The sequence below is a fragment of the Penicillium citrinum genome (genome assembly GCF_028827155.1).
Source record: "Penicillium citrinum strain IBT 23319 chromosome Unknown utg000008l:1.0-2707905.0:1.0-2709502.0, whole genome shotgun sequence".
NCBI lineage: Eukaryota > Fungi > Ascomycota > Eurotiomycetes > Eurotiales > Aspergillaceae > Penicillium > Penicillium citrinum.
In genome coordinates, this window is record NW_026622693.1 from 1,274,428 (window position 1) to 1,300,686 (window position 26,259).

General features: G+C 44.8%; 13 protein-coding genes across 13 annotated transcripts; 5 read left to right on the forward strand and 8 right to left on the reverse strand.

Moving 5' to 3' along the window:
* Positions 1-946: 946 nt before the first annotated feature.
* N7469_008935 (putative chromosome segregation protein (Pcs1)) lies at positions 947-2,637 on the reverse strand (the record flags this gene model as incomplete). The annotated part of the gene is made up of 3 exons (XM_056647853.1): positions 947-1,167; positions 1,229-1,663; positions 1,740-2,637. The coding sequence occupies 3 exons, from the start codon at positions 2,635-2,637 to the stop codon at positions 947-949; spliced, it is 1,554 nt and encodes a 517-aa protein (XP_056497618.1).
* A 280-nt stretch (positions 2,638-2,917) lies between these two features.
* N7469_008936 (protein-degrading AAA family ATPase MSP1) lies at positions 2,918-4,216 on the forward strand (the record flags this gene model as incomplete). The annotated part of the gene is made up of 2 exons (XM_056647854.1): positions 2,918-2,980; positions 3,038-4,216. 2 exons carry the CDS (start codon positions 2,918-2,920, stop codon positions 4,214-4,216), a joined length of 1,242 nt encoding a protein of 413 aa, XP_056497619.1.
* Positions 4,217-5,345: 1,129 nt separating this feature from the next.
* On the forward strand, positions 5,346-7,259 carry N7469_008937 (putative LysM domain protein; the record flags this gene model as incomplete). The annotated part of the gene is made up of 1 exon (XM_056647855.1): positions 5,346-7,259. The coding sequence occupies one exon, from the start codon at positions 5,346-5,348 to the stop codon at positions 7,257-7,259; it is 1,914 nt and encodes a 637-aa protein (XP_056497620.1).
* Positions 7,260-8,222: 963 nt separating this feature from the next.
* Positions 8,223-10,438, forward strand: N7469_008938 (putative triacylglycerol lipase (LipA); the record flags this gene model as incomplete). Its single annotated transcript, XM_056647856.1, has 9 exons — positions 8,223-8,752; positions 8,820-8,934; positions 8,994-9,112; positions 9,176-9,243; positions 9,291-9,381; positions 9,435-9,688; positions 9,751-10,037; positions 10,106-10,241; positions 10,299-10,438. The coding sequence occupies 9 exons, from the start codon at positions 8,223-8,225 to the stop codon at positions 10,436-10,438; spliced, it is 1,740 nt and encodes a 579-aa protein (XP_056497621.1).
* A 205-nt stretch (positions 10,439-10,643) lies between these two features.
* N7469_008939 (uncharacterized protein) lies at positions 10,644-11,204 on the reverse strand (the record flags this gene model as incomplete). Its single annotated transcript, XM_056647857.1, has 1 exon — positions 10,644-11,204. One exon carries the CDS (start codon positions 11,202-11,204, stop codon positions 10,644-10,646), a length of 561 nt encoding a protein of 186 aa, XP_056497622.1.
* Positions 11,205-11,941: 737 nt separating this feature from the next.
* On the forward strand, positions 11,942-13,838 carry N7469_008940 (FAD/FMN-containing protein; the record flags this gene model as incomplete). The annotated part of the gene is made up of 7 exons (XM_056647858.1): positions 11,942-12,296; positions 12,366-12,474; positions 12,538-12,689; positions 12,753-12,887; positions 12,939-13,052; positions 13,227-13,571; positions 13,624-13,838. The coding sequence occupies 7 exons, from the start codon at positions 11,942-11,944 to the stop codon at positions 13,836-13,838; spliced, it is 1,425 nt and encodes a 474-aa protein (XP_056497623.1).
* Positions 13,839-14,264: 426 nt separating this feature from the next.
* N7469_008941 (uncharacterized protein) lies at positions 14,265-14,594 on the reverse strand (the record flags this gene model as incomplete). Its single annotated transcript, XM_056647859.1, has 1 exon — positions 14,265-14,594. The coding sequence occupies one exon, from the start codon at positions 14,592-14,594 to the stop codon at positions 14,265-14,267; it is 330 nt and encodes a 109-aa protein (XP_056497624.1).
* A 2,053-nt stretch (positions 14,595-16,647) lies between these two features.
* On the reverse strand, positions 16,648-17,480 carry N7469_008942 (uncharacterized protein; the record flags this gene model as incomplete). Its single annotated transcript, XM_056647860.1, has 2 exons — positions 16,648-17,316; positions 17,373-17,480. The coding sequence occupies 2 exons, from the start codon at positions 17,478-17,480 to the stop codon at positions 16,648-16,650; spliced, it is 777 nt and encodes a 258-aa protein (XP_056497625.1).
* Positions 17,481-18,489: 1,009 nt separating this feature from the next.
* N7469_008943 (FKBP-type peptidyl-prolyl cis-trans isomerase) lies at positions 18,490-19,293 on the reverse strand (the record flags this gene model as incomplete). Its single annotated transcript, XM_056647861.1, has 6 exons — positions 18,490-18,525; positions 18,582-18,624; positions 18,753-18,773; positions 18,836-18,896; positions 19,007-19,080; positions 19,160-19,293. The coding sequence occupies 6 exons, from the start codon at positions 19,291-19,293 to the stop codon at positions 18,490-18,492; spliced, it is 369 nt and encodes a 122-aa protein (XP_056497626.1).
* Positions 19,294-20,417: 1,124 nt separating this feature from the next.
* Positions 20,418-21,511, reverse strand: N7469_008944 (histidinol-phosphatase; the record flags this gene model as incomplete). Its single annotated transcript, XM_056647862.1, has 3 exons — positions 20,418-20,663; positions 20,760-21,296; positions 21,353-21,511. The coding sequence occupies 3 exons, from the start codon at positions 21,509-21,511 to the stop codon at positions 20,418-20,420; spliced, it is 942 nt and encodes a 313-aa protein (XP_056497627.1).
* Positions 21,512-22,246: 735 nt separating this feature from the next.
* N7469_008945 (uncharacterized protein) lies at positions 22,247-22,780 on the reverse strand (the record flags this gene model as incomplete). The annotated part of the gene is made up of 1 exon (XM_056647863.1): positions 22,247-22,780. The coding sequence occupies one exon, from the start codon at positions 22,778-22,780 to the stop codon at positions 22,247-22,249; it is 534 nt and encodes a 177-aa protein (XP_056497628.1).
* A 562-nt stretch (positions 22,781-23,342) lies between these two features.
* Positions 23,343-23,839, reverse strand: N7469_008946 (ATP19 family protein; the record flags this gene model as incomplete). Its single annotated transcript, XM_056647864.1, has 3 exons — positions 23,343-23,391; positions 23,542-23,669; positions 23,792-23,839. The coding sequence occupies 3 exons, from the start codon at positions 23,837-23,839 to the stop codon at positions 23,343-23,345; spliced, it is 225 nt and encodes a 74-aa protein (XP_056497629.1).
* Positions 23,840-24,590: 751 nt separating this feature from the next.
* N7469_008947 (uncharacterized protein) lies at positions 24,591-25,848 on the forward strand (the record flags this gene model as incomplete). Its single annotated transcript, XM_056647865.1, has 3 exons — positions 24,591-24,706; positions 24,945-25,455; positions 25,570-25,848. The coding sequence occupies 3 exons, from the start codon at positions 24,591-24,593 to the stop codon at positions 25,846-25,848; spliced, it is 906 nt and encodes a 301-aa protein (XP_056497630.1).
* Between the last annotated feature and the right edge of the window lie 411 nt (positions 25,849-26,259).

Below are 26,259 nucleotides of genomic sequence, written 5' to 3' on the forward strand. Positions count from 1 at the left end.
GATTGCGGATTGATCTTGGTATTGCTTTAAATGAGATGAATCGGTAATGGCCCCTAGAATGGAGGGCATGTACCAAGGATTTTATAGATGAGTCGAATGGGAGGAGACAGGTTAGTCGTTTCTTTGAGGAGGACCTGTCCTCGCAGAAGGACCGAGAAACATAATCCATAATGAAAAGGAAATGCTTTCATGGATGACAAGGACCCTGCCCGGCTATGATAGCAGACGCTGGTTATCATTTCGAGGGTATTGTCTCTCATGTTGACTTGAGAATGTAGCAGACCTTCAAGTTCTTTGTAATGTCTCCGAGTCCGTGTCCACGCGCAATCACCTGCGCTAACTGCTTTGATGGTAAGTCTCGAGTCGAGATGACTCCTAATGGGTTTGATGACTAGTCCCATAGTCAGCCACAAAGACCGTCTTTGAAAAGTGGCTTCTTTAAGACTTTCATCAAAGACGTTTCTTGGAATCGGTCAAGAGTCGTTTGTATCCAATGAGGTAAGGATCTATTTCCTTCAATGAAATGCAATCTTCATCAGTAGAAATAATCACTCGATTTCTACGGGAATGAGAAAGAAAAGAAAGATTCAATTTCCTGTCCTGTTTACTTGAGTGGTGATTGGGCATGTAGTTGTTAGTTTGGACGAAATATCCAACATGAGGGCTTGGACAGTAATAATCATAATCAACTGCACTAGCCAGTCGGAGTCTTGGCACCGTGGGACACCTTTTGCTAAGTTGTGAATACGCTGAGTCTTTGAGACTCAATCAAAGGGTCTGGCCAGATACCAAAGTCACTTGGTCAAAGAATAGTCGCATGGTCCCTTCACCTTTCACCTTAGGGCCTACGACGTACAGTAAATCATATAATCTATTTGAAAGAAAAGGATACGACACAATCAGGTATACGCTTGACGATGCTATTATCCAAATTATATAGTAGATACTATGAAGAACTAGCCCGCCGCTTGGTCAAAGCATCAATCACACGCGTATAGAACTTTGTCACGGCCTGTCTCTCAAAAGTAATATGGTCCATCAAAAAGTCGGGCAAGATATCCACTAAGTCACGATCCCGATTTGCGTCTAGTAGCGGTATATACTGGTAAATAGCTTTCTCATATGGACCAGTAGTTGTTTTGGGAATAACCAATTTGAAATGAAGGGCTGCGATATAGTTTAGTAATTTGTCGGTCTTTTGGAGATTGAGAAAAAAAAAAGCACTTACTTCCGTTAACTCCAGTCTGAATACAGTCATATAAGTGATCCTCATCGCGAGATTTGACATCGCGAATTATTAAGCCCGTCAAGTCACTATACAAATCTTCCTTGAGCTGGGCAATTTGGGCCGATTGAGCCACCTCCGCGGTTACCGCAGCAGCTGCTCGATTAGCAGCACCTCCCTTAATGGCGCTTCCAGGGGCTTTGACGGCAGACTCCAGACCGGCGGCCGTGTTGCGTGCAGCTGCAAGCTTGGTCTGTAATGCCTTTATCTCCGATTGTGCGGATGACAACTGCGATTCAGCTTCCTCTGCTTGGATCTTGAGCTGGGCTACCTCGGCATCTCGATCTTTCAGTTGCTTTTGAAGGGTGCGACTTTGCTGACCCAGTGTCTTTTGAGCGGCCAATTCGGATTTAAGAGATGATACCAATTTGTCGGAGGCTAAAATAAGTTAGATGAGCCAGCTCTAAGACATCAAGATAAGAGTAGACATGAAAAGAAAAGACTTCGAACATACCTATGGTGATACCCTCGCACTGCTTCCGCAGCTTCTCCATATTGGTTTTCGCCTCTTCGACACCAATTTCGCGAAGATCACGATATTTAGATTCCAGCATATCATTCTTCCTCGTAAGATCCCCAATGCGACGTCTCAGCTCCGGATCACCGCCCTGCTCAGCCGTTATAGACTTGCGCTTAGGCGGAGAAGGATCCTGACTAGTTCGCATTGAGGACACCCGCGTCTTTGAATTTCTTATAATAGACGACTGTGCATGGCGCGCATTGGGTTGAGGATCGGGGAGGATAGACTCTTCCACTTGAGCGTCTGTCACGAGAGCGTCCTGCATTTGTGTGTCGGGGATTCCTGCGTCCTTTTGTGTGTGATGTGCGCGCGTCGGCGTATATTCGAAATCACCATCTGTCACCGATGGCCTCGCGACACTAGCTGTGCGGCCTCGACCTCGACCACGAGTCGCGGCAGGTTTGCCTGATCTCGTTATTCGCGGCGCCTTCACACCCGCAGCAGTCACGGACTTCTCATTCTCATTATCTTGTGCTTCCTGAGATCCGACTAGCTCTTTTGATGCGGAGGCGCGCGCGGGTCCTGCTGCATTGTCCGAAGTCTGACTACTCCCTCGAGGCCTTCCGCGTCGACTCGTCTTCTTCGGTGCCTCTTCTCCTCCCGGTTGCACCGAATTCTGTCTCGTCGACCGAGCTGGAGGTTTAGTTTCGGTCGTACTCTCATTCGAAGTCCGAGGTCGGCCTCGTCGCTTTTTGGACGGATGTTCGTCGTGCGCTTCCTGTCCGTGATCCTGATCCTGAGGTACACTATCACTTCTGGTCAACTGCATCAAGTCATCATCATCCGATTCAACAAAGCCAGAAAGTTTGGCTGGGGCTTTTCGTTTGGGCATCCTGCAATTTTATGGGGTAGTTCGGAGAGAAGTTCGTAAAGTGAAAGACGCGCCCGCGCGTCAACATGGCGGGAACATGTGACATTCCGATCGCCCCAGCCGAACCGATCGGACATCAACTTGGGCACTTCCAGTCCTCATCTTGTGTTGGCCATTTTGATTGATAGTGTGATTGTTACTTTAATCTCTGTGATTCGATATTTCGTGTCTTGATACTTCACTCATTTCTCTCTAATCTATCACACTCTCTTCCCCCCCACTCACTCACACCGCTGTCGTCATGGCTTCAACGGGCCGACGATGGCAGCAGTTCTTGCAAGAGATGTTCATGGTTGCCGGAACTGTGAGTATTGAATTTGCGATATCTACAAATTGGATGATTGGCTAATTGTATGAATAGTCTGCCTCTGCCTATTTCCTGATCAGATACCTTCTATCACGCCTTGACTTCGACCCTGAGAGTCAGAAGAAAGAGGATCAGAAGAAGAAGTCCGCAGCCATCCTACGAAGATTAGACGCCGGAGATGAATCGGATGATGAAGGGACAAGAAAGGGAGATGGAAAACGGAACAAACCGAAAAGAGCTGAGCTTACCCTCAATCAATACGAACAAGCCGTTGCAATGGACGTTGTCGCACCGGAGGATATTGCGGTATCATTCGAGGACATTGGTGGTCTCGACCATATTATCAAAGAATTGAAGCAGTCCGTTATATATCCATTGACTATGCCTCATCTTTACGCCTCCACCTCGTCCCTCCTGACCGCCCCTTCTGGTGTCCTGCTATATGGCCCACCTGGTTGTGGAAAGACTATGCTCGCCAAGGCACTGGCTCACGAGAGCGGTGCCTGTTTCATCAATCTTCGGATTTCCACGCTGACTGAAAAATGGTATGGTGACTCAAATAAGCTTGTCAACGCCGTTTTCTCTCTTGCGCGCAAATTGCAGCCCTCGATTGTCTTTATCGATGAGATTGATGCGATTCTTGGCACTCGACGGAGTGGCGAGCATGAGGCGAGTGGAATGGTCAAGGCGGAATTCATGACACATTGGGATGGGTTGACCTCTGCTAACTCGAGAGGTGAACCTCAACGCATTGTGGTCTTGGGCGCCACTAACCGAATCCATGATATCGATGAAGCTATCCTCCGACGTATGCCTAAGAAGTTCCCTGTTGGCCTACCTTCTGATATTCAACGACTGCGTATCCTCAGCTTGGTTCTTAAAGATACCAAGGTTGACCGTGAGGATATCGATGTGGATTGGCTTGTTAAGAAAATGGCCGGATTGTCCGGTAGTGATATCAAAGAACAGTGCCGTAGTGCGGCCATCGGTCCTCTCAACGAGCAAATCGAGAAAATGGAAAAGGCTGGCTTACCATTGACCACCTTGGACCCTAATGATGTTCGAGGTTTGAGCATGGATGACTTCCCTTATGGTCGGCGCCCTAAGAAGTCAGGAAGCCATTCCAAAGCCAACGCAGACAACGAGGAAGAGGCGTGGCAGACTGAGTCTGAGGCTGAAGGCCTTTCTGAAGTCGATGCCCATTATGCTGCGATGGCCGAGCCTCCAGAGTAATGGGTAGTATATGACACTATTCTAATCTAGATGGGCTATTGTCTTTCACATTGGTTATTTCCTTTCTTTATCTTCTATTTCTTAAACTTTTCTTATTCCCTTTCTTTCTCTCTTTCTTCATCATACGATGATCTTACGGAGGAACGGGCGTTGTTCATCTACTATCTTCAGGTCTGAGATTGTCTTCGTTGTGATTGTTGCATTACTTCTTTTCTATTTTATTTTGGCTGCAGAACTTGTAGCCCTGGCTGGGCCGGGTTGTCTATAGAATTCACCCGATGTGTTTGTTTTGTGTATAATGATTGGACTCGGGCTTCAATACAATCTTCACTTTGCCCTTCTTCCGGGATTCATCCCTAGAAGCTAGCTATGGATAGCTTCTTGGGTGTTCGGCGAACTGATATAATATACTTGTCAGAGGAGATAAAGACTAGCAAGTAACCCAATATCTACAGTATAAAGACACTCCTTAGAACTCTTGAAGTAAACCATACCTTCCTCATGCATTGTATAGATATAAATTCCCCGATTCGCAACTTTAGTGTATACTGACTCCCAGCCATGCAGCTCAAAGTATTTAGTACTTCGTGAAAGGTGGCAAATTCCGCACAAAGTCATGTACCCGCTACTTTGCCCGAGCGGCGAAGTCACCTGCCGATCAGCGCCTCCCGAACCGCGCGTTTTCCCCTGCTTTTCCACTTGTACTTGTGGCTTTCTCTATGATTTGAGATCCCTGATTAGCTTCCCACACCCCATTGTCGATTGTTGGCTCTTGTGCTTACAGGCAGGGTGTCTGTGGGTTTCTTATCATCAAGCAAGTGCCTTCTATTCAGCGTTCTCTTCCCTATCATTACTCGCATCATCGATACGACCCCCACCAACCACCGGCCAATACCTCGCGGGTTTCAGTCTCATCTTATAGGAACCTCAAGACTTGTTATTAGATCGCCGCACCTGGTTCTTTCACTTTCAGCGGGCAGACCTTGAATGCGAAACGCTGGTGGATAACGAATGGACATCTAGGAGACTCCTGATGGCAATCAGTGCCTTGGCAACACCCATTTCTTCCCCAGGGAACTCTTGACTCTGTGTCCTTGAATAACCCAATTAACGGACTTTGCTGTTGGGAATGACTTCCCAAAATAGCTTCGTCAATGCTTCCTTGAGCTCTTCCAACCCAGCTGGTGCAGCTGCCATTTCCACCTCTGCGGTCCGGTCGCGCCCTCGACGCTTGGTCTCCTTTATGGATGATGAAGATGACACCACCGTTACAAAGGCTTCTTCTTACACCGATAGCAGCATACAGCCTTCCACAGCGGGTCTATCGACTACTCTGTCGGCCTCGGATGCCGGGACAATGCGATCTCGTGGTGCCACCCCTTCGCCGCTGTCATCCCGCGGAGCATCGCCGCTACCAATGAAACACCCATCCCGCGGCACCGAGCCTAGCCTCCGGAATCGGAACGAAGCAACATCACTGGGTTGGAATGGATCGTCAAAGGCCGGTTCATCACGGGGGACAACGGATTTTCTGGACTCACCGTGGTCATCGCTACAGAACTTGGCGTCGTCGGTATTAGGAAGTGACATTGGACGAAACTCAGCGAATAATTCGACAAAGACACATACTCGGAGGAAACCATCACGGTCAGACGTATATATACGAAGTGTCCCCAAAACAGCGTGGGGTCCCTCTGCACCATCTACCCCAGAAATTGGAACTGGGACTAAGGAGGAGCGGCAAGCACTAGTGCAAGCAAAGAAACGGGAAGCGCTTTTACTTGCAGATTGTGATCCGGTGATGAGTAGCAGCTCTCGTCACAAAAGACGAGATTCTGGTGATTATTTTGATCAACAGCCAATTGATCCCGACCAGGAGGAGGAAGCATTAGCTTATATTCACCCGGTTGCGGCAACGGACAGCATCACGGGTGTTACGATTAAGTATGGCTGCCAAGCTGCTATCTTTCGGAAAGCAAATGGCTTCTGGCCCAACGATAATATTCAAAGCAGAAAGACGGTTCTTCTTCCAGTTGATGCTTGTAGCGTCAAGGGCAGACCGATCCGAACTACAACAAATGTCGACCTACTCACTAATGATAACGAATATCCGTCCGATGGCTCTATCGCTCCCAGCACCGCAGCTGCAAGTCAAGCAACAAAAGCGACAGATAGCAATCCTCCTGATTCTTCCGATACAGACCGAAATCAGATCTGGAAACATGAGTCCTGGGTACAAATAGATGGATTTCCAGCACTAATTGAAATTGGCCGTGTCTCTCGAAGATCACTTGGTTTCTTCCCACGCACTCGTCGGAAATCTCTTTTATATAGCGATTCCGAGCCATTCTCGGATTTCTCGCGAGATTTAACCCGTACTCCATCGCCAGCTGGGTCACCGCAACTTGGCTCGTCACAGGGTGTTCTTCCTCGAATTCGAAATACCAAAGATCAATCTCGACCTGGTGGTGCAAATCCTACCCGCTCACATCGTCGTCAGCGCAGCAGCATCCATCTAACCGGCTCTGGAACTGGAGTTGGCTCTCTTGATCGCAGTTCAACCGCCCCCGGGCCGGCCATGGATGGTCTCAGCAAATTCTTTTCCCAGCATATGCCTTATCTCGCACCTCCAGCTCCTCCACAGAATCAGCGCAGAACTTCATTTGGCTCCGAGTCAACCGTCACATCTAATACATCCGGCCTCGAAAATATCGGCGGTGCCCTCGAAGGCTGGGTTCGAAAAGTCGCGGCTCGAACAAAAGCTGGCATCAATGAGTTACAACAGGGCTCCCCAAATCAGCACATAGTTGATCGAGGTCGTAGTGCAGGGGCTTGGGGAGCAGGTGACTTGATTGAAATGGACGATACCTCGGATGGTCGAAGATCCCCTAGTCTCCTGGGCACTCGACGTCCTGACCCAAGCACATCTTCCTCTTCATCATTCCGTCCAACCGCCTCATCAGCATCCGCGACGAGCAGGTCTCGTACGACGGGTCTAGGTTCAGGATCGACTGGGTATGCTGATCGTGTAAAGGACGATTAATGTGATTGATTGATTCATTGAGCTCGGCAAATCTGCACAGCGTACATAATAGAGTCCTTTGTGAGTTGCATGAATTCGATTCCTTCCAGCGAATTTATTAAATCCTTCCATTTTCTCTGTGTTTGTTTCCCTTTTCCCTCGTGTTCAGATCTTGTTCTTCTCTTTTCCTTTCTTTTCTTCTATCATGAGCGGCATGGTGTTCTTTTCTTTTTCTTTCTCTTTCTTTTTTTCTTTCCCATTCCCCACGAATGTTTTTTTTTTGTTTCTTGCTGCGCCTAAGGCGACCTTTTGGATAAGTCAATGATTGACAAGATGGGCGAGATATTCAGATTTTTTTCGTCGCATCAGAATGTCATTTGATTTCTTTGTTTTAAGATATCAATGAAAGTGTATTGACTGGCTTATTTGGGTCGTGGTTGAATACTTCAAATCCATACAATATTAACAGTCCTCCATCGAAAATAAAAGACTTCGATTCTTCAATAATGTCATTTCAGCGTACATGCATAGCTTTATAAACCGTGGTAGTGGTAATGAGAATGGCATGTGGCTGTTACTGAGTCTGTTTAGTCTTAGGAGTATGGAATTTTTGGGTGGTTGAGTGTTTTCACTTACAATGTGATAATCCTAAAGTACGGATTTCGCTAAAAAAAAAAAGGCTTCATATCTGCACGGGAAATCTTTCAAGCAGGAAATGCTTCCCCGCAAATTTGAATCTTCTTAAAAGTCGAATGGGATTTTGGACGTTGTCAGAGAACGTCAATAGGTGGAAATTAATATGGGAAAACTCCGGGGTAATCATGGAATAATCTTAGCTCGAAACCTTTGTGGATTTACTTCATGCATCCACAATGTACTAAAGACTGACCTCTGTACCCCAAGATGTTCTCTTTTTAAATCAATCCATCTATGACTTGAATTTTCTTTTTTCAAATATTATCAAAGGCAAAATAAGTCACAGATATGGTTAAATTAACCCTTGGGCTACTTTTAGCCTCAGGGCTTCTTTCAAACGCTCTGTCGAATAGAGGAACAGAGACAACATCTCATTTACCGACCGCAACACTGCCATCGAAAGATGGGGATTCAAAAACCATCTTCGTTGGTCGTACACTTCCTGAATTCAATCAAGATGTCTTTCTCGGTATTAAATACGCCGACAAACCTATTCGCTTCACGCCTTCGAAGTTGAAAACCCAATATGCGACTAATGCCAGCAATTCAGGTCCTTTGGATTTATCAGCAGCTGGATTAATCCACGAATTAGGATACACGTTCTATAATGCTACGGAATATGGAAATGATTGTCCTGGTTACGGATCTGATACCACAAACGAGGTGAAAATGGGGCTTATCAAGTTGAATGAGGATTGTCTGAATCTCAACATCATTCGGCCAAGAATTGATCATCAAAAAGGTGGAAAGGAGCTTTTACCTGTTATGCTGTGGATATTTGGTGGGGGATGGCAGCAAGGTGCAACTGCAGATCCTCGGTATTTTTAAGACTATTCTCATGAAACTGAAAGTATTGGAGCTGACGCTGACATATTGACGGTCTAGGTATAATATGAGCTACATTGTTCAACAGGGGGCATTACATGGGAAACCTGTACTAGGTGTTTCTATCAATTACCGACTGGCGGCTTTTGGATTCCTCGATTCTGAGGAAGTACGAGTATGTATCGTCTAACAAGATACTGAACCTGCTTGAACTAGACGCTGAGATCTTGATAGGCGGAAGGAAATACAAACTTGGCTCTACGTGATCAAAGAATTGCTATGCGCTGGGTGAAGCAGAATATCAAAGCATTTGGTGGAGACCCTGAGAAAATAACCATCTGGGGAGAATCTGCGTGAGCTTCATCTACACATACTAACACTATGATTAGAGAATTAGCTAACGCATTGTAATATAGTGGTGCTTATAGTGTCGGAGCTCATTTGGTTACTAATAATGGTGATAATGAGGGACTTTTCAGAGCTGGTATGAAAGGAGATTCTGAAATTGAGCGTTGCTGATTATATTTGCAGCAATCATGGAGTCTGGGAATGCAGTAGGTCCACCATACAATGGCACTGAGTGGCATCAGCCAATGTATAAACGCATTGTCGATAGAGCTGGGTAAGTCAATATGATATCACACTGGTGAGATGATAAGCTCAGTTTGAAAATAGGTGTACGAATACTTCCAACACACTCCAGTGTCTTCGTGATCTCCCGTATGAGGAAATATATGATGCGGCTTACGAGGGACTTGAGTGGTTTGCTACGGTTGATGGAGATTTCATTTCTCAATATCCTCAAATAAGCTATAAAAAGAACCAGATTGTCAAAGTGCCTATTCTTCTAGGCACGAATACCGACGAAGGCACAAGTTTCGGCACGACTGGCGTGGATACTGCCGAGGAATGTATCGAGCAGCTTATATGTTGGTTATCCCCTGTGACCATATATCAGTCGAATGATTAATGCTAATTGGAATGATACTAGCATCCAAGCGATGGGTACTCACCCGTGACCAAGCAACCAAAGTCCTCACACATTATCCAGATATCCCGGCTCTTGGTTGTCCCTACGGATGGGGCAATGTCACTTGGCCAAATCTAGGCCTTCAATATAAGCGATATTCATCTATGGCTGGGGATATCACGATGGTTGCACCACGTCGGATGCTGGCAACTCTCATGTCTAAGTCCGTAGAGAATGTTTATTCTTACCGATGGGATGTTCCAGCATTTAATACATCTACGACGATTGGAGTACAGCATTTTGCAGAGGTATGGTCTATCCTTTACTATAGTTGTAATTTTCTGTGTCTATCTATGAATACTGATAGTAAACTTAGATCCCATTCGTATTTGCCAATCCAGAACAAAGTATCACCCCATTAGGAACCGATCCTGCTCGTTTACAGCTTGGGCAGATGGCAGCCAGAATGTGGACTTCATTTGTTACAGATCTAAACCCGAACGGACATGGAGGTACGATTGATAATTTGCGGCCTTAACAATTGAATGATATGTGCTGATATATCACAGTTGAGGAAATTCCCCAATGGCCTCGATATTCTGCAAAGGCTACAAACTTTGTGTTTCGTCTCCCACGAAATGTGAGTTATGTTGAATCTGACAATTATCGAGCATCTGGAATGGCTATTATAAATAGCATTGTCAGGTAGAATATCTAGCTCAAGGGCCAATTTTTCCGGTAGTTGGCTTACTACTGTCTATTTCAAAGGCTACGAAATTATGAAGCTGGTATTCCGCAAAAGGCAGTAATCTATTGTGTTGCTCTCTAAAATATCCATGTTCTATGCCCCTAAAGCTCCATATAGATCTTAGAAAGTGAACTGTATATATAAACAATTGACTTGTCATTGGCCACTATCGGCTGCCATACATGTGATACTTAAGCTTCTCACACTGTGCGCAATCACATCCATCAACAGGCCAATTCAAACGAATCCAGAATCCATCCAAATCAGCTCGACTGGGATCAATAGTTCTGTCATTCAGTTTTTCACACTTCTCCCATATTTCATCAGTCATATCAATGACCTCAGAGTCTGCATTGTCAGCTTCTTCATCACCACCATTCTTACTTAACGTTAAACTGCCAATGATCATCGCATACATCTCCATTAGATAATGGGCATACAGCATCATACTTCTTCCCTTTTTGTAGACTAATATGTGAGCTCTCATTTCCACTAGAATACGGTCACAACGACCATAAAAACAATGTGGTGGTCTGCGGTTTCTTGCCATTTCTCTTAGAACTTCCAGATCATCTGCGCGATCCGTGAGAAATCTAGAGACCCATTTGTAAGTCACGGGCTTGTCCTTTACCTTCTTGGCCGCTTCGATGAATCGCTCTGTGATTTCATATCGAGAGTCTCTGAAGCCGAGGGCCTCAGAAGGCTCTTGGTAGTATCTTCGGGGCATGATCAGTCTGTATGTAGTGCTGAAGATATTTTTGTCGACCTTGTATGTGGCAAAGTGCCTGGATAGCGATGTTTTGATGGATGTTATAACCTGGCTCCTAATCTAGTAGCTACGGCCTACCAATGGTAGTGTGTTGTCGATGATGCCTGCGATAACTATTGATATTGAATCCTGAACTCGAGAAGCAGCCAGGTCTTATAGAATTTCAATCCGGACTGTATTTCTTTGAAAATATCGGAAACTATGCCTAATTATAAGTTCTCTTTTCAGGTACAATCAACAATGAAAATTTGCTATTGTAATGTCAAAAATAAAACAATGGAGAGTGCTCTTTGAACACCAATGTTTTTTATATTTAGGAAACGCGGATAGATTGTTAGTTCTTAGGAAGCAGGTTACTTTTGTCACAAGTCAGTCGGCCAATGAAAATAGATAGACAAGCTCATCATGATATCTCGTCTTATTAAGGATTAGGCTTCTGCGGAATAGCAAATCCATAGATCTACACGTTCATTGCCCAGTGGCGGATGCCAAGACCTTGTCGTATTCGGTAGTGTGTAGATATTCCGAATTAGGAAGCTCTCGTATTGATCCTGAATTGGTTCAGTAACGGAGGTAGTTATAAAAGAGTTAACCAATATCATGTATATCAAAACTACTAGCGCTCTAGAAAATTATTGCATACTCTCCCTACAAAGAAAGCTTTTTTTCAAACATTGTATACATCTCTGCCATCGATGCTAATTCAAGCGACCCTAACGGCCTTCGGCCTCATTTCTTCGACACTGGGCTCACAGCATCAACCACGTCGCCGATATGCTTACGGCGATGAATGCTGGCCGGATACCGAAACTTGGAATAGTTTCAATGCCACGATCGGTGGAAGATTGATTCGCTCGGTACCGTCCGCGGCAGTATGCCATGCGGAAAGATATGATTCCGACAAGTGTGCGACTGCAAAAGACAGTTGGTTAGACAGTTTCTGGAGAACTAATCAGACAGGAGCTTATGCGGCAACACTATGGGAAATGGGGGAAACAGGAAAGTGCTTTATTGATACGTCCATTGATGCACCCTGCGATCAAGGGATTGGTACGTTATTATAAGGAAGTTGGTTTGAAAGAATCCAAACGAGAGTAATTTGCTGACTCGCACGTGAAGTGCCACATTATTCTGTTCGTGCACAAAGTATAGCGGATATTCAGGCCTCGGTGAGGTTTGCCAGTGAGAAAGACTTATACTTGGTGACTAAAAACACGGGACATGATCAGTAAGAACTGCACATTATATCGGGTTTCAAGCCGGCTTTGATCTGACCAGATTATCTGCGTAGCCTCGGACGTTCAAGTGGCAAGGGTGCATTTTCAATCTGGACTCATAATCTAAAGGGCATCGAATGGCACGATTCTTTCATCCCTATGGGAGCACCGGAAGATGCGAATGGCGTTCCAGCCGTGACACTACAAGCTGGAGAGCAATGGTTTGGTGCGTGGAAGCGTACTGTCTTCGGATTTTTAGATGGGATTTTTGGCTGATTATATGGAGCAGATGTGTACCGCGCAGCAGCGAAGCAGAATGCGCTTGTCGTAGGAGGATCAGCACGTACAGTAGGTGCAGCAGGAGGGTATCTCCTTGGTGGAGGTCATTCACCATTTGCGCATGACTACGGACTTGCCGTTGACAGTAAGTTTTGAACTTCATTATCTTATAGGAAAGGCACTAATTAAAGGTTAGATCTTTTGGAAATGAGCATAGTATCCGCAGATGGCAAATACCATGTTATAAACCAACATTCAGATCCGGGTTATTTCTGGGCTGTTCGTGGAGGTGGTGGAAGCGCCTGGGGGGGTAAGTACAGAGCACTCTGCATAATATAACACTTAAACTTCATATTAACGAGGGCATGTTCTCAGATTGTGACATCGGTCACTTACAAGACACATCCTGTCCCGAAAAATCTAATCATGGGATTTGTACAGCTCAATGCATCAGATAATTCCAGTCTGACGCATTTACTTTCAGAATCCATTAAATTGTTCCCCAACGTCACTGATGCTGGATATACGGGCTATGGTGATCTGAGTCAGGGTTTCCAAGCCATTTTTCTCAAACCCAACAGCTCCGTGAAATCTTTCAATCAGACTTTTGCTGGATTCTTCAACCTCACTCAAATTCCTGGTGTCCACGGAGCTGTGGGAGCATATCCATCAACGTGGAATGGATATCTAGACAAATTCCTTCGAGATCCCAATATCGGTACCAATATCCAGGATACTTCACGACTTTTAACAACGGATGTGATTAATCAAAAATCCGAGGACCTGGCAGAGTTCCTAGTCCGCAATGGTGGTGGAGGCTTCAATTTCAGTGAGTGATAAAACCATGTCTATATTTCATTGAGATTCTTACATTAGCTCAGTTGGCAAAGTAAATAACGATGAACGTGATAACACTGCGGTCAATGGGATCTGGAAGCAAAGTCATGCGCTAATGAGTATATCTATTGATTGGGCTGATAATGCGACGGAATTGGAGAAGCATGAGAAACGACTACATGCGGTGCAGATAAGCAAAGGTTTTACGGAGATTGTTGGTCAACAGGGAGGAACGTATATCAATGAAGCTAACCCGTAAGTACATCTTGCTATCCAAGCAGCGAATTGAAGCTCACATGCGATCTTCAGGTATGAGCCTGATTGGCAGAGAGTCTTTTGGGGGAACAAATATGAGAAATTGGCTGAGATCAAGCGACGGGTGGATCCTACACATTTGTTTGTGTGTAATAGGTGTGTTGGGGGCAATCTGGTCTTGCAGCCGTAACTAGGGACTTGATCTGCCTTTGCATCTATCAAAGCCTAATAGATGTGCATATCTACAATCGAGATTTCAGGGAGTTTGCATTGGTTCTCTCGTGACTACAATAGAGAGAGATTGAAGCTACTATCAAGTCGCAATGTCGAATTAAATCTCAATCAAGATCCCATGACCAATATGCAGCTTATCTCAAGCCGCGATGGCTATCTATATGCTCCACCGATGGAAATAGATTTCGATATTCAATTATACTTTATTTCCAGGTCTTGTAAAGATCTTAGAAAGCTCGTGCTCAACCCAGTACATCTCTGGCCGTACACCAGCAAGTTTCCAAACACCATCAACCCTTTTATACCAATGCTTGACATTCCCATGACCGTGACCACGATGAGCGACAACCTCTAGACTCGAGTCCGTATAGCTCTGATGCGCAGCACGAATTTGGTAGGTGGCAGATATCTCATCCTCGGATATACATTCGTAGCTGGCCGCACCAATCAAATGTTGAGTGAGGATGAGTGGATTTCCTAATAGTTCAGGAGAGCTCATCATGGCAATGAAATCTTCAGAGCTCATTTCGGGAATGCATTCTTGGCCTATGATGCTGTAGTCCACCTGGAAACATCATTAGTTGATATGTGTGATCTGCGCGAATGAGCGGTGTAGTTCGATACCAGGAGGTTTGCTGCTAGGATTTTGCGAAGTCTTTCCCAGTCCTGACACTAATCAGCTTTCTGAGCTAGCTGCGGAGGTGGGTATCTGTAACTATAATGATGCTAGGGATCCCACTTTTTTGTCTATACTATCCGCCCATTCAAACACTATCTTGTTAATAGAGAGAAAATCTGAGCCCATTTGTGGAGTGTCAGCTATATTTAAGAGGAGGGATGTATTTTGGTAAGTTTACCTTTGAACTCAAGGGTCTCCATGGTTATTGTTTTTTCAGCAAAATCTTTGAGAATAGCGGCAAACGTGTTTGAGGTAAGGCGAGGGAAAAGAAAAGGAAGAAAACCATGTTCAGCTTTGAAACATAGGCACAAGCCCTTGAGGGAGGCCTGAGCTAACCTGAAATGCTAGTGGATATATGGGGCTAAATTCAATCCAATTGAATACGGGTTCCCCCAGTCATATGCTAGTTTACGCCCGAGGTAGCTGCATTACCGTTGCAACACTGGGTCACTGAATGGGCTCTAGTAAGCGTTGAAACAGGTGAGAATATTGTGGCTAACTTGAACATACAGTTTTTCTATGGGTTTTAATATGACCAATTTTCTACGGTTTATATCTCCTATTTCCCACGTTCTGGTCTTAAACACTCATCCTAAGATGGAAGGTCATCTGCACTTAGAAAGTGCAGAAATTTTCATCAATACATTGAACTACACTCTGGGTGTTTTGAATCACTTGAATTCTTACTCGGCCATCGGTATCTAAAGCAATTCTTGATGTTTTATAGCTGATATAAAGCACAATGCATACAATGATAGAGTCTAAATGCCTATAGAAAACGACCTAATCTAAGACATGAATGGCACTTGCAATCAGCTACCGGTGAGTTGAACCGAGACCAGATAGTATCTACGCTGGAAGAACCCTGAGAATCATCCTTACTAGCTGATCTACCTTGAAAAAGGAACTGCTTTGAATCCGCCTTTTTGCCCATACTTTCAATGGAGGGACTAAATTCGATGTCATGAAGCGTCAGCATTCCAACCTGTATACAGAAAATGTCCATAGCCTCAGATAATTGACGATCAGACCAAGACTGGCACTGGGACTGGGATTGAGAATTACAATTGGACTGGGAGAAGCTCTTCCGAAGTCTCTTCGAGTGATACTGAACTGGGTTGAGCTTCTGGATGAGTACTTGCATTTCTTTCACGAGACGATCGCATTTGATTTCGAAGCAACGAGGCGCTTCTTTCAAGGGCCATTCACCTTCTACTTTCAATTTCCATTTTTGAAGCTTCTTCGTATAGCTGGTCAGTGATTCGGTGAGAAGATTTTGAATATGATATCTATCAGTGAGGTTGAGATTTTTCAATGCTTCGATCTTGCGACAGTCTGATAGAAGATTGTTGACCATTTCTTCACGCTCTATTTCAAAACCACCAGTGAAAAAGGTAGCCATAGCTCGTGAAGGAGCAGTTCTTGCGTTTCTAGTATGGACTATAGATCTGGCTCCAGAGAAAATGCTTCTGAATGCCCAAAGAGGGGACTTGAGCTTGGACTTATACCCTAGACCCAGGCATGCATCCATTGTCGATGTCTTTCAATGTTCAAACAAAGATTATTGTGGCCAATTTCTGTATTCAAAAAGGTACATTTCAATATCCTTTGGCATTCAACTCGAATCAAAATGGAACAAAGGGATTTTTGAGTAAATAAGCCCGCTCATCAGACGAGAATTTTTAGGAATATCAATCTGCTCATGTTTGAAAACTTTGATCAAATAAATTCATATCAAAAGATATTAGAAGACCCAAGGATGAACAATTTACTGAAGCCAATATCACAGACATCAACTATGGCCATTCCTTGTATAATTTTTGATAAGATATAGTATTCAATCTTTTTAGATTCAATACTCTCATTGTAATTAGTCCTGATTATTTCGCTGAATACAATATTACTTCTGTTCTTCTTCCTCGTCGCCCTCTTCATCTTCCTCGAGCTCTTCATCCGAATAGTTCTTCTCATCATCATCATCATCATCGTCATCCTCCTCCTCTGCTTCCCGGTCTTCTGTGTTCTTGCTACCTGCTTTCTTGACTTGGCGTTTCTTGTTGGATCCATTCGCCTGTTGAGCGCTTCGTTTGGTTCCAGCCTTCTGCTTTCCTTTTCCACTTCCTTTTTCGGTATCTGAAGCCTTTTTGAACTCTTCTTCTCCCTCTTCCTCTCCTTCCTCTCCTTCCTCTTCTCCCTTCTCTTCCTGGTCTTCTTCCTCATTGTCTTCTCCATCCTCCTCCCCTCCCTCCTCAACACTCTTCCTCGCCTTTCTACCCGCCTTCTTCGCCCCTCCAGTATTTCCAACAAATTGCTTTCCCTTCTTCGACTCACTAACCTTCTTCTGATCAGTCTTTTCCTTCTCATCTTCACTCAATTTCTCCCATGCCTTCTTGGGAAGGTATCTCTGTCTCGACCCATCGCTCTTCTTCGCATTTCCACTCCCCTCCTTAGTCTGCCACTCCTCCTTTGTCCAATCATCTAGATGTTTCTGACTTTCGTCCTGTCCTTCCTCTTTACTTTGATTATATCCACCACCACGTTTCTTGTACTCGGATGCCATGAGTTGGGCCTGTGATTGTTAATATTTGCTATATTTGTAGTTGGAAGAGATGGATAATGTGATACCTTGCGAGCTGACCATTGTCCGGGTTTTCCGCCCTTGTCACTTTGGTGGATTTCCTCCTTGACCTCATCGCGAAGTTTGGGGTCGGAGTATTTCTCTTTGGGGGGCATATTGACGGTTGGAGGTTTCAATTGTATGTCGCGATAGTAGTGTAGATTATTGCAATACCAATTATTCAGATGACAGTTATTCTGAATATATTCAATTGATTGTTCTAAACAGTTTCATGGATAGTCTTCTTATATACCCGAATACTAATGTATGATGACAACTCCATTGACAGCAGTGACATCATAAATTGTACAGAAATAAAGCGCAACAAAATTCTCCGCAGACGAACTTGTTTCTTCATCTCATGGATGAGATGATTCTCTGCGGGTCCTGATTTGCGGGATTTGATGGGGAAAAAGGGTGTGTTCATCCCTTGCAGAATTGATTCTATAGATCGATCGATCGATCGATCGATCCGACAAATGTAGTTGCTCTGAAGCAATCATGTATGGAGAAAATCAAGAAATCCAGACTGTCGTCACCCCACCGTCAATGAGCTAAATCAAGCTTATTCCCTAATGCTTGTACATACTACAGTAGTGTATGCATGAAAGCTCGGGTTCGAAAAAGGGCCTGGGTCTTACTCATGTACTAGTGCTGTCTTAAGAGACCCGCATCATTGCAAGAAAGAATCTCCTTTTCTTTCATGCACGATGAGACATCGATCATTTCACAATACGACTGGGCATGATAAGGGAACTGTCCGTATGTCGGAGATATATGGCCCTCTTGTGCAGATTAGTGGAGGTTGAAGGTGTTACCGAAAATGGTAAAGATTGAGGCTACACTAGGGCGGTGCGGAAAGGGGAAAAAAAAGTACTTACTGGAATTTGAAAGCTTGAACATCCGAATTAATTACCCCAAATATATATTATCCCTACGGTTAACAGCGCATTTACTGATCTACCTTGTCATGAAATAATGGTTGACATTGAAGCAGCGTGTGCCGCTATTCAAATTTGGAATATCATTTATCTCTTCGAGTAGATAAGCCCTTTATCCAGGAGAGACGGTAGTCTCCGGAAGGAAGAAAGATACTTCATAAAGGACAGGTGACGATTCAATAATTTAGACAGACTTGTTGTTGATCTTCATGAGCTCAACCTCGCTATGGATCATTAGTTTGATAGATTTCGGTCGCGGATGTTTTCAATACTTACAAGACCAGGGTAGAGTTGGGGGGGGATCAGGCCAGGGAAGCCACTAAAATAGATAAATGTGTTAGCTTGCTTCTCACTCTATGTTTCACCGGGTATCTTCGGTCACTGGATGGGAGAAGATATGTTGCTCGGGTTGGTGTATTTTGTAGGAGAGGTAGGGATATCACATACTTGGCACCGTAGCCGTAGTCACTATGGTGAAGGTAATTAGTATTTTCTTCAAAGTCCAATTATCAAGATGTCTGGCAACTCACGGGCTGATGGTGAGGATGGCCTTCTCGCCGAGGCTCATCTGGGGAACACCCTCGTCCCAACCTATACAGCAATTTGTTAGTATTGCTCGGTTCCAGCTATCATGCGCAATATTTCCCGGGTGTCCAATGTGGCGCATCTAGCTCTCGTATACTATCCACCACACAACATACCCTTGATCAGACGGCCGACACCAATGGGGCTAGCGAGGGGGCTACCACGGCCGGGGTTGTGGGAGCTGTCGAACCTGTTGATGACGAGTTCATTAGCGTTTTAAGCTCCACAGTTGATTCCTGAAGCTCTCGGGTGTAAAATCTGGAACTTACTTGAAGCCCATGAAGTGGTTGTCAGCCTTTGAGGCATCGTACAGGCAGCCGGTGTAGTGCATAGCGATGTTGTCACCCTTCTTGGGGAAGTCAACACCGTTGCCGGGGGTCAGGACCTTCTTGTCAACACCCATTTTGAATGATGTGGTACTTTTAGTGGTTGTAGTTTAAAGAGGGACAGGTGGAGATGGAAAGGGAAGATGTTGGAGTTGGAGAGAAAAAACGAGGGGCAGTCAGTGGAGCCCACAACATCCCGAGGCGAGTGGGGTTGCGACGTAATTTCACTGCCTCATTGACTTGAAAAGGTAAATTGTCGGGATTATTCCAGTGGAGGAAGAGATCTTTGATTGGAGGTCATAGAATTAGACTTATAAATTAGGGATATTCCGGGTATTATTGTTGAAAGCGGCTACTAGTTATTTAGTATACATACATACGATGTAACTACTAGTTAGAAGTAACTTGTAACTGGGATATAGTTACTGGCTACCAGTATATACTTCCACTTATAGTATTAGTAGAGGGGAAGTGTTAATGAATTTAGTACTACTAAGCCCACATAATCTTTTAAAGTAACCACTCATGTCCCCAGAGCTATATACATCAATATAAGAAGGTAGCCTTAATCCCATACTTCATTTAAAGAATGTCTGAAAATTATCCAAGTATCAGCTCCGATATAAAGCTTGAACGCTGTACGGCATAACCTAGACCCAATGCACAATCACTTGATTATTTGAACTATATTGGATTCTGGGTCCATCCATATCTTATTACCCCCGGACGTTGCATTGAGATATGAAGATATGCAAAGATTTACTCCGCAAAATGAGACGCGCGTATGGACATTTGTAGATGCATTTTTATTCACCTCGAGCTTTACATTATATAGCATAAGTTGGGGTCGTTCCATTCATACAAGGCCGGCTGGCCCAATGGCAAGGCGCTTGACTACGAATCAAGAGATTGCAGGTTCGACCCCTGCGTCGGTCAATCTTTTTGTGTTTTTGGTTATTGTGGGTCAGACATGCAAAATTGGTTTCATTTTTAAAGTAGAAGTCGAGAATATACTCGAGCTACTCGCTTTTTTTTATGTATACTTTTAGAATAGTCGTAATGACATATTGAGGATGTCATGGATTGATCTCGATATAGAATTGATGATATGCGGACTATTTAGAACAATATTACTCTGTTCTTTTATAGACGTACTTGTGATAATATCAGATAACAATGATCAACTAACAGCGAGGTAAATTTATGCCACTTTCCAGAATTCTAGCTCTTTCACCTCTTCAACAGAAATAGAGGCGATTTCAGTACGAGGAAATCGAGCATCAGGCGCAAAAGCACCCTCCTCCGTCTCAGCCAGTCGTAGATAATGCACTGTCGAAATTCCCGTCGAATCAAGGAATTCCAAGACACGATGGAAATTCAAACTAATCTGCTCAACACCATGACTATCATCAGACAAGCAAAAGCGGCCCCCGCGCGCAAGAAATTCCTATTTTTGTTTCAACCCAGTCAGTATCATAGCTTGTTTCTCCCACATCATATAAAAAAAAAGGCAGTTGTCAGTCTCAAAAGAAAAAAAACATACCTTGCAAATCTCAGCTTTGGGATAAGGTTCACTCATCCCTTTCCTCAAAGCAGCCCCATTAATCTCAAGCATACCCCCGTACGAAGCAACAAAATCCAAGTTCCGCAAGACCTTCCTCCAAACCCCATCCCAACTCTTAAAACTGCGCTCAACATCATCACTCTTCAACCGAATAAGATCAAAATGGCCAACGACCAACGGCCGCAATTGCTGAAGCATATCTAATTGTTCGTCGAAATATGCTTCGAAGAGTAGTTCATCTGTACCGCCGGCGCGGGTACGCGCTTCTTCGTACATGGGTCTGTCATAGTCAATTGGGATTGTTAGGGTGTGGTGGAGGGATCCAATGAAGAATTCGAATGGGAAGCGGGATAGGGAGGTATTGATTAGGGTTTTGGATTCTGGTCTTATCCAGTCACATTCGAAGCCGATTATTATAGAGATTTGGGAAGCGTATTTTTTTCGGAGACGGGTTGCTTCAAGCCAGTAGGCTTCTTCGTTTTTGGAGTGCCATTCTTCTGTTTGGCCTGATTCGATCTGGATAGTGGTTAGTTTATTGGGGAGGCGTCGGATTATTGGGATGTGTTCTTTACCTCTTCTGGGTAGAAGTCTTCTTTGTGGCGCGGCATGTGCTCTGTCAGACAGAAGACTTTCATCTTCTTGCTGATGGCTGTTTGGATGACTTCCTCGAGGGAGTCTTTTGCATGGCCTGGGCAGAATTGGCCCGAGTGGCTGTGGTGAGAGAAGGGCATCTGATGTGTTCTGGTCAGCGAAGGTGAAAGGTGAGATGGATATCGGCGGGGTATATGCGTACTTTTATATCTTGTTTCTGCGGGGTACTTCAATTAATAGTACACTAGTCTAGGTAAATTTGCGCTTTGAATTGAGTCAGTGTGAGACTTGTCGACGGTGAGATCGTGCTGTGCGGCGAAATATAAAAGTGCGGAAGAATAAGAGAAAAGCGATTGGAGATTTGCGATAAGATTGTCCCGCATTCATCGGGGTGAAAGACCCGCAAAAGCCGGATAGCGCAGCAATTCGCACTTCATAACAATGCTTGAGTATAAAGAATATAAAATACTCTATTGTTATTAAATTCATAAAAGTTGAGCTAACAGGTAAGAAGATACAACACCAGTCTACCCTAGCTGGTGTATCATGAGTCTGGCCACACCAGATTGCCTCGGTATCAAAAAATAGTTAGTACATCGCCGCATTTATACAGCAGTTCAAGCGCTAATCTCAAACAAACAGACCTGAAGCTAATATACACACAATCCTACCAGGATATCTAATACAAATTATGTCTCGCACCGAGAAATCCGTCCCAGCTTAGCAATTCCAGCACCAACATTCAATTTCCAAAAACCAAGTCCAAAGCCATCCCTAGCACCTCTGTTCATGTCCCAAAAATACCCTGCGAATTATACTCAGCGCAAAGGAAAACCTTCATCTAATCCACTCCATCAAACCCAATTGCATAGTTCTCACCCCGCAGCAAGAACAGTAGCAACCACATACTCCCCATCATGCGAAATAGATAACTTCGCAACCCTCCCCCCCTCCCCCTCAACATAAACAACCTCCGGCCTCCGACTCGTCCCATCAACCGCTGTATGTCCACCCGCAGACCCAATCATATCCCTATTATCCTCACCCTCCATACGCACAATAACATCTTTCCATCCTAAAGAAGCGGCGCCCGAAGGCGCGGCTTTACGCGCGGCTTCCTTGGCCGCGAATCGCCCTGCGAGCCAGCGCGTTATTTCTGGAGTTATGGGTTGTGAGTGTGTCGATGTGGATTTATTGGGCGATTGTAAGTCTCGTTGTGAGGGAGAGGTGGTGGGAGGTAGAGTACCGTTGAAACGGCGGTGGAAATCGCGTTGCTCGGTGTCGCTGAGGATGCGGGTTGTGAAGCGGGAGAGGTAATTTGGTCTTTGGGTGAGGAGACGGGTTATGCGGGGGAGATGGACGATGTCTGTTCCTATATTTAGGGCGTAGGGGAATGGGAGGGGTTTCATGGTGAATTGTGGAGGAGTGAAGGAGTGGTTTGGTGAGGTGTGGTGAGGTTTGATGGGATGGGATGAGGTGAGGCGGATGTTTGCATTCCCGACGGTTGCGGAGTTCTGCGAATTTGATGGGAAGCGATTTGATGGGAGGTAGGGTTATATTGCTGATTCGGCGTTTATTTGTTTGAGCTTTATATTAAAAGCTAGTTCATTTACAAGCTAGGTTTTGTACAAGGCTAGTCTACTGATCACTGGCTAGCTCGGCTATCAAGCTTGATAGCTACGCCGCTCAACAGTGCAGCTATCTATGCAGCTGTCTAAAAGATAGAACTGAATCAAAGTAGAAGGAACAATTATTCTTCTGATGCAACGTACACGTCTCTTATGTACAATCCACAAAATGCACCCGCCGCAAAGATGCCAGCTAGTCCGGTCTCACCGGACTAAACATTGCTTAGTCGAGACATATCCAAACTGATATAACTCAAGCAACAAAGCGATGAAACGATCTCGAGTGGTGTCACGCTGGTTCGTGTCTGGCCGGGTCCATCATATACTCCGTGTAATGAGGAGTTTAGTGCTTCTCGGGCTTCTTGTCGCCGTCAACTTCCTTCAGGAATTGTCTGAAAAGGTAGATTAGCATAGATACAGAATTGGACTCGATTTTTTTTTTTTAAAAAAAAAAAATCCGAGTGAAAGGATTGGGCGTCCAGCTTCAATATATCCCCATGGAATATATTCTTGCTAAACCTGCCCTCGCTCACAAAACATACTGGATAAAGTCACCCTCCTCCTTGGAAGAAGCGTTGATGGGAGGACCAGCGGCGGTCTTGGGCTTCTCACCACCGCCCATAGCAGCCCAGGAACCGGCGAAGATAGAGCCGAGAACGGCCATGGAGAGCTAAGCGCGAGCAAAGAAAGTTAAGTTAGTGAGGTGCAATTGTTTCCAGGTCGTGGCCGTGTCAGGCAAAAAAGGGATGAGGCGGGGAGGCGCGGGCTAGACGATCCGGGTCGGACACTTACGACGTGGGAGCCGACCTTCTTGCCGGCGATCTGGTAGTAGACGACCATCTTGAAAGAGTGCGGTGAGGGGGAGAAGATGAGCTGGAGATCAAAGGCGATGTGGAAGCGGAATCCTCAGGCTCGGCCAGAGACGAAGTCGGACCGGGCCCAATGGGGTTAGCGTTAATGAGTCAGCAGAGGAGAATGATATCACATGATCAGTCACATGACACTACAGCATCACGATCATTCCGGGAAGGCCCGAGTCATGTGACATGCACAGCACAGCACAACAACGGACAATGGATGAATAAGATGAATAATATAGTAAGATGAATAGATGAGAGTCATAATTTTTTATTGTTCAAATAAGGTCGTTAATATTTTTGATATATTTACATCAGATGAAGTATACTAAACATATACTTCCCGGATCCAGTGTTTACATCCAATCCCTCGGCAAGCGCATCCATGGGCCCGACGAACTACCAAGTATAGCCCGGCTATGTCATGCCGTTGCCGGTTTTGCTGCCGATTTCTCTTTAAATAATATAGAGAATATTTTATTTAATTAGTATTAGTACTATTAATGTTAACGTGTATTAATTAGTACGGTATATTAATACACAGCCTCTCCATCCCCTCTTACTCTTCTCTTCTCTTTCCCTCCCTTGCTTCACCTTCTCCCTCTTTTACACTTCCCCTCCTCCACTCCTTTCCCTCCTCATTACCAACAGCCATTCCGATCATACCTCGGTCAATACCTCAATTTGAATTGGTTTCCCATTCACACCCGCAATGGCCTGGAATCGCAAACAAAATGATCCCCCCCGAAGAAATAGACAAGACTCCAATTCCGCGGCAAACTCTCCCCAAGAAACTCCAACATCTCGTCGACCACGACGAGGACTTTTACGATGACCTCTACTCTCCTTAGTATGTCATTAATATCATCTCCTACCCAACCAGCAACCATGTCCACAAACTCTTCCCTCCCCTCCTCTTCCCCCTCGACTCCAAAACAAGACCGCATCCCGCGTCTCCACACTCCGCAATGACGTCTCAACCACCAAACTACCCCCAATTACACATCACCAATTCCCTCACATCCATACACACACACCCCGCCTTCCCAATAATACATAATGACTACCATTAACACTAATATCACCAGCTCCGTCGACTCAACAGACACCCCATACCGCTACGCCGCATACGCAAACCGAATTCGAACAATCCTCCTCTCAGCCCATCGCTACGTAGCATATACTTCAGACATAGGCGAATCCTTCCGACCAATCGCCCATCCAATCCTCGTTCGCTCCGCATACGCCATCTCCTGGGCTTACCTACTCGGCGATGTAAGTCATGAAGGATATAAAGCTTATCTGCGTAATCGTCGCGCGTTAGTTGCGCCGGGTGAGGAGTATAAGGATGCTGTTAGTGTTTCGCAGGAGATTCGTGGTATGGCAATGGGGAATTTGTCGTCGCCGTTGGATTCGTCAACTTCGACCTCGGCTTTAGCCTCGGGAAGTGAATTACGGCCATGGTCGAATGATGGGGGTGTTTCTTTGGCGGAAGATTACAGGATGGTTATGGCTAAAAGAGCGGTTTTCCAAAGTATTGCTAGTATGGGACTTCCGGCTTTTACGATTCATTCTGTTGTTAAGTATTCTGGGAAAATGGTGAGGGGGGGTTAAGGTTCCGTTTGTAAGGACTTGGGTTCCTATCGGGGTAAGTTTTATTTCTATTTTTCCAGCTGTTGTTTTTGTTTAGGGCGATTCACTTACGATGTTTAGCTTGGTCTATCGGTTGTTCCATTTTTGCCTTATTTGTTTGATCATCCGGTTGAAGAGGCGGTTGATTGGGCTTTTGGAACTGCGTTACGGGTTTATGGGGGTGAGGATGCTGTTAGACCTTTGCCTGCTCATGCCAGGAGTGTTTCTGAGGGGGAAAGTTTAGGTGTTGCGCAGCTTTCTTGGGAAGAATATAAGAATCAGAGGCAGATTGCTAGGGAAGAGAGGAAGGGGGTTGATGGTGGAATTTTGTCTTGGTTTGGGGGGGAAGGAGAAGGATGAGTGATTGTCATGGGATTGATGTAGACTCTTCTCTTATGTATATTTGTTCTATATAGCATTGATATCCCTTCAAGTTCATTTTATACGAGTATTTAGTATTTGAACTGTACTAAACTCTAAAACTAGTGTAGATTAACTCTTTAATTCAGAACTACTAACATGTTACTCCCACTGACTACTACTACTACTACTACTACTACTACTACTACTACTACTACTACTACTACATTGTAGAGTCATACTTCGGGATAGGTAAAAACATCAACTGAATCTACTTCATTCACTACTCCACCATAACTTCTGTACAAAAATAGACAAGACAAGTAAAGGAAAGGGCTGGGATACTAGCATCGGCTCATAATCGATCCTGGCCACCCAGATCATTAGAGATATGCAAAAGGAACATATGGG